This window comes from Lactuca virosa, chromosome 8 (assembly GCF_052849685.1).
Source record: "Lactuca virosa cultivar CGN04683 chromosome 8, Lactuca_virosa_CGN04683_v6, whole genome shotgun sequence".
Taxonomy (NCBI): domain Eukaryota; kingdom Viridiplantae; phylum Streptophyta; class Magnoliopsida; order Asterales; family Asteraceae; genus Lactuca; species Lactuca virosa.
In genome coordinates this window covers 87607044-87611990 of record NC_136433.1, presented here as the reverse complement: position 1 = coordinate 87611990, position 4947 = coordinate 87607044, and the positions used below count along the sequence as shown (strand labels likewise).

Genomic DNA, 4947 nt, shown 5'->3' with positions numbered 1-4947 from the left:
AAAGCTCCAAATCAAGAAATAAATAAGGGATTTGACTTTAAATTCATGAACAATTGTTTATACCAAAGCTAGAACATTAATCAAGTTATACTAAACAAAAACTATTTGGAGAAATCCCAATTGCTCCTAGGTTGATCCTATGTTAGAAGAAGAAAAAATATACCATCTAATGCCTCAAGGAAGTGGTTGTAGCTTCTGATATTCAACTACTCTTTCAATCTCCTTTTAGGCCATCTTCTATGACCAAAATCACCAAGCACTCTCTCTTCAAGCTCTCACGCTCTGTTTGTTTAAATGAAGGGAAGGAGAGAATGATGTGCTCTAATCTATTTGGTCAATGCAAGCATAAACCCCTCCACTTTCTTTTAATCTCATGTGGCCATAACAAACTCCATTGACTAGTTTGTTTCTAAAATTACTAAAATTTCCCTAACTAACTAACTCTTTGAGAGAATCCACAATGCAAGTAGTATAAGAGTTGAATAAAATGATGACTAAGATTGAATATAAGTTGAATGGAGTGTGAGGGATGACATGAAGTAGAGTTGAATGATCATTAAATGGTTGAATAAAATGATGATTAGGATTGAATGTGTTTAATACATTGTGAGTGTTGTTTTATAGAAATTTAATGGTGATGTGTCAATCCGCCGAACTCTATAGAGTTCAATGGATTGTAGATGCACCGAGTCCCAATCTAAGTCAAGACAATGTCAAAAAAAGTTTCACCAAATTGATACTTTTATTCCCTCAATCTCATTAGAAAAGTTAGCCTAACTTAAACGTCCTAATAAATCTTAAAACTTTTTATTTCACTAAAATATCCATTTAACTTATTTCCGATTGTTTATTTTATTTTATTTATAAAAGACGATTTCTAAGCCTAAAAATAGGTGTTACACAACCCCTCGTTGGATGGATGATTTACAAATAAGATGGTATGAGATATTTAAACTTGAGTTTTATATGAAAATAAATGGCAAAAACTAGAGTCTTCGTAATACAAAAATTAATTGATGAATTACAAATGATGGTATGGCCCATTTCAAGTAGTCTTCGTAATACGATGTGGCAAGTAAGTGAATGGATACTAACTAAAAAAATCTTTTACAAGGAAATTTCTACACTACCCCAGTAGATCCTTCAACCACCTTCTTCATGTCTCTTGAATCTTTCATCAACCTCCGTGTGGGCCGTAGACACATTGCATGCTTTAGAAAATCTATCTTCACTTTTGAACATGACATCAACATTTTAAAGTAGCTTTGAATAAGAGGGTAGCATTCCAACTTAGCTTTCTATCACGTGGCAATATGTGGATCTCTCTATCGGTATATTTGAAAGCTCCCTCGTTTCCTACTCTGCTGGTATGATATCGACATCTTAGCTGCATTTGAAGAAGAAATTCCTTGTTATTTTATTATCGTTTTCATGTGTAAGATTGCTTCCAATTGGTACATCCACATGCATGCACTTGTTGCACTTGTCTACTCATACTCGGCTTTTCTTTCACACAAATACCCGATAATAACCTTGTGTTTTCTTCCTTAGAAATAGCAGAAACTGTATTGATAGAGATCCTAGTTACAAATGGATATTGCTTCAATGGAATTTACTGATGAAAATGAAATATCTGCATAACAAATATTACTCAAAATGACTTATGACACCAAATATCGTCCCTACTGCTGTTGAATACTATACAAGTATTTTGAAGCATGCATCCTGGGAACAGAACGTGTAGTGCCAAATCCATTTTGGCCTCTGTTTGAATCAGACCCCACACCTACTAGCTTGGTGTCTGCGTGGATTCTGGCTATTGGTGTGACAGAATCCAAGCGGCGGCACCATTCCCTCCTGGATGGGGCCGCCATGCCTGCCACCTTATCGCCGCCACCTGTCATACAATATTCATCACCGGAAACTCGCACTGCCTTGTGACTATGACACCCTGAAAGAATACCGGAACCTTTGACTCTCTCCGTATCTCCTTTTGCTTTAACAGTTCGAGCGTCTGCGAAATCCTCAGCAGTTGAGAAATCAGCAGCACAGGCCGTAACGACACTCCAATCAACACTTGCCTCGCTCGGTGCATACCCGTTGACATTGCTTGGCCTTCCTTCAGAATTCTCTAATGTTTGGCGAGAAAGAAACGAGTTGTTCTCGTTAGTGGAGAAGCTCTCGATTTCGAATAAGTCTGAGCTCGCATCGCTTCCTGTGTCATTGTGTCCACCGTTCCTTGAAATGTCTATAATGTCCGCTCGTGGAGTCACTCCGTCCCAGTTCAACATTGTTAGTTTCCTCTCCAGGCTAAAAGACTTCTTCCCTGGAGAACCAAATACCTCCGATGAATACTGTAGCTCAAGTTCTGGTGGCTCCGAATGTTTCCCATCTGCCATTGAAGAATTCAACACCGGGAAGGTGAAGCAGTCATCTCTTTTGATATTCAACTCATCGAACTCAAACTTCTTCATGGGAACATCATCGTCAGCCCATCTGTTCGACAACGACTTTGTTTTGTGAGCCAAATCACCAGTTTTGACGGGCGGTTTCACGGCTTCATTCACGCGAACTTTGTTGTTGGTGACCTTGACGGAAGCATTGTCATTGCAATTGCAACCAAGACTAGCAAACAAGCTCTTGACCCCGGTTTTCTTTCTATGTTCGTTGCCATTACTAGCCAATAACCCTCTCCGGCTGTTCCAACTCGATTCAGAACGAACGCTCGGAGTTCCAGACGGGGGAGTTGTCAGTTTAGGTTTAGGGCACGGTTCTTCATGTTTCTCTTGTGGCCTGTTTGAACCTCGATAATGAGCAGTCTTGTTAAGTTCTTCATCTATGGCTCCTGTGAAGTACTTCTCGGCTCCAAAAATCCCAAGTTCATCGTCTTGTACCTTCTTTTTTGTGTTGATCTGAGGGTGACTGAGTTTAATAATGAAGCGTTCTTGGGTGGCGTAGGAGGAAAACGAGGCATCCAGGAGATTAGTATTGTGTCTTTTCTCCGATGCAATCATGGTGTTTATTATATCAGAATATGAAGAGTTTTAGATGGATGTGTGAATGGCGAACATGGAAAGGTTTAAGAAAGACGGAGTGAAAGTGATGAAAAGTGATTATCAGTAGAGTGCTTTTAATAGGATGGGGTTGGGGTGAGAAAGTGATCGTGATCCTAAAAAGGCACTTTGTGTGGTTTAGGATTCGCGACATGCATTTTAGGTATTTTAATAAAATGAAGTGATCATTATGATCAGCAGTACCTTTGTACATGGATATCGGGCTGTATGATATTTGGATGGCTCAATAGGACCTTCAGCCATTCTCGTTATTATATTAATTCTTAGATGAAAAATGGAAACTTGCAACACCAAGTGATGGGGACGAAATGAACAAATCTGATAAGGATGGTAGAGTGATGAGGCAGGGCCATATGTCGTACAAGTAGGGAACTACACCAAAAAGAAGCCAATCTGCATGTGTACTGTCGACCTACTTTCCAATACACTTTTTTGGGAGTTAAACTTAATAAATCGTGTTAAAGGTAAATCGTTGAGTTCATTTTTCGGTTCACATATGAGATTAGGACATGAAATACTATGATGATTTGAAGAATGTAATGTATTTCAAAAATCTCACAAGGCTAGCTAGAAAGCAATTTTCATGTTCTAAAGTTTTTTCTTTTAATCTGAAAACTAGAGGAGATTATAAGAAATAAACGGACTAGCTTAGCTTTCAATGTTTCATATAACTATATAATTGCTGTTAGGGACGAAAAAACTCACATACCCAACACGAGAGGCGTAGATAGCCGTTATGATCGGAGAATCCATAAGTTGATCAGGGACAGGGAACGGAATTAAGAAATGTAACCATTAGAGATGCCACTTTTAGCGGCGATGGTAGCTTTAGCGATGACATCAGACCGAACACCCCTTGTGTTGTCTTTAAAGCTTGCGTTGCCACTAAAGGCGTCTCACTAACATTTCATGCGGCTGCGATGATCCGTGTGACATTGTTGATAATTAATTGTGGCCCTTAGTTGGATACACTACAAAAAAAATCGATTTTGCTAGGAAAGGAATTTGTTGCACAAAACTGAAATTTTGTTGCAAAATACAAATAACGATGTAATTTGCAACGACCAATTTCCGTCCCAAAAAAACCCCGTAGCACGGGTTTGTGAGGGAAACAATAATCTCATCGCAAATATGACAACGGAATGAAATCCGCCGTATGTCGTGTACTTCGTAGTAGTATTTCGTTGCGAATTCCGTAGTAGTTCTTCCATCACAAATTTCGTTGTAGTGGATTCGTAGCAAATTTCATGGTGATGAATCTCTAGCAAAATTTGTGGTGCTGAATACCTAGCAAATTCCGTGGTGATTAGTCCCCAGCAAAATCTGTGGTAATTAATCCGTAACTAAATTTGTGTGATTAATTCCTAGCTAAAACCGTTGTGATTAATCCCTAGAAAAATTCGTGGTGATTAATCTGTAGCAAAATCCGTCGAGATTAATCCCTAGCTAAATCTGTGGTGATTAATCCCTAACTAAATCCGTTGCAATTAATTTCTAGCAAAATCCATGATAATGAATCCCTAGCAAATTACGTATGAATATTTTCCGGATGGATAATTAATTTACAAATTAGATCCAAATTAATTTGTACTAATATATAAAAAGAAAAATAACAAAACAAATTATATCATTAAATAAAACAATAAATATTTACTACATCGAAAATGAAAAGTGGCTAATCTAAAATAAATACTTTGCAATAAATAAATTAACACTTTATGAATTATGTAGTTGTTGAAAACCATTAATAACAGTCAATGCCGATTGTAATCACAAGGAGAGGATAGTGTTAGGGTTTTACTAAGCTTAGGGACGAAGGATGCTGTTTTGGAAGCCTACAATGAAGTTTTTGAAGTTTAAATACGAAGAAAAC

General features: G+C 37.8%; 1 protein-coding gene across 1 annotated transcript; it reads right to left on the bottom strand.

Annotated features, from left to right (window-relative positions):
- Nucleotides 1-977: 977 nt before the first annotated feature.
- LOC145128793 (protein PHYTOCHROME KINASE SUBSTRATE 1-like) lies at nucleotides 978-3127 on the bottom strand. Its single transcript, XM_079063597.1, has one exon. It carries the CDS (start codon nucleotides 3012-3014, stop codon nucleotides 1683-1685), a length of 1332 nt encoding a protein of 443 aa, XP_078919723.1. The 5' UTR covers nucleotides 3015-3127; the 3' UTR covers nucleotides 978-1682.
- Between the last annotated feature and the right edge of the window lie 1820 nt (nucleotides 3128-4947).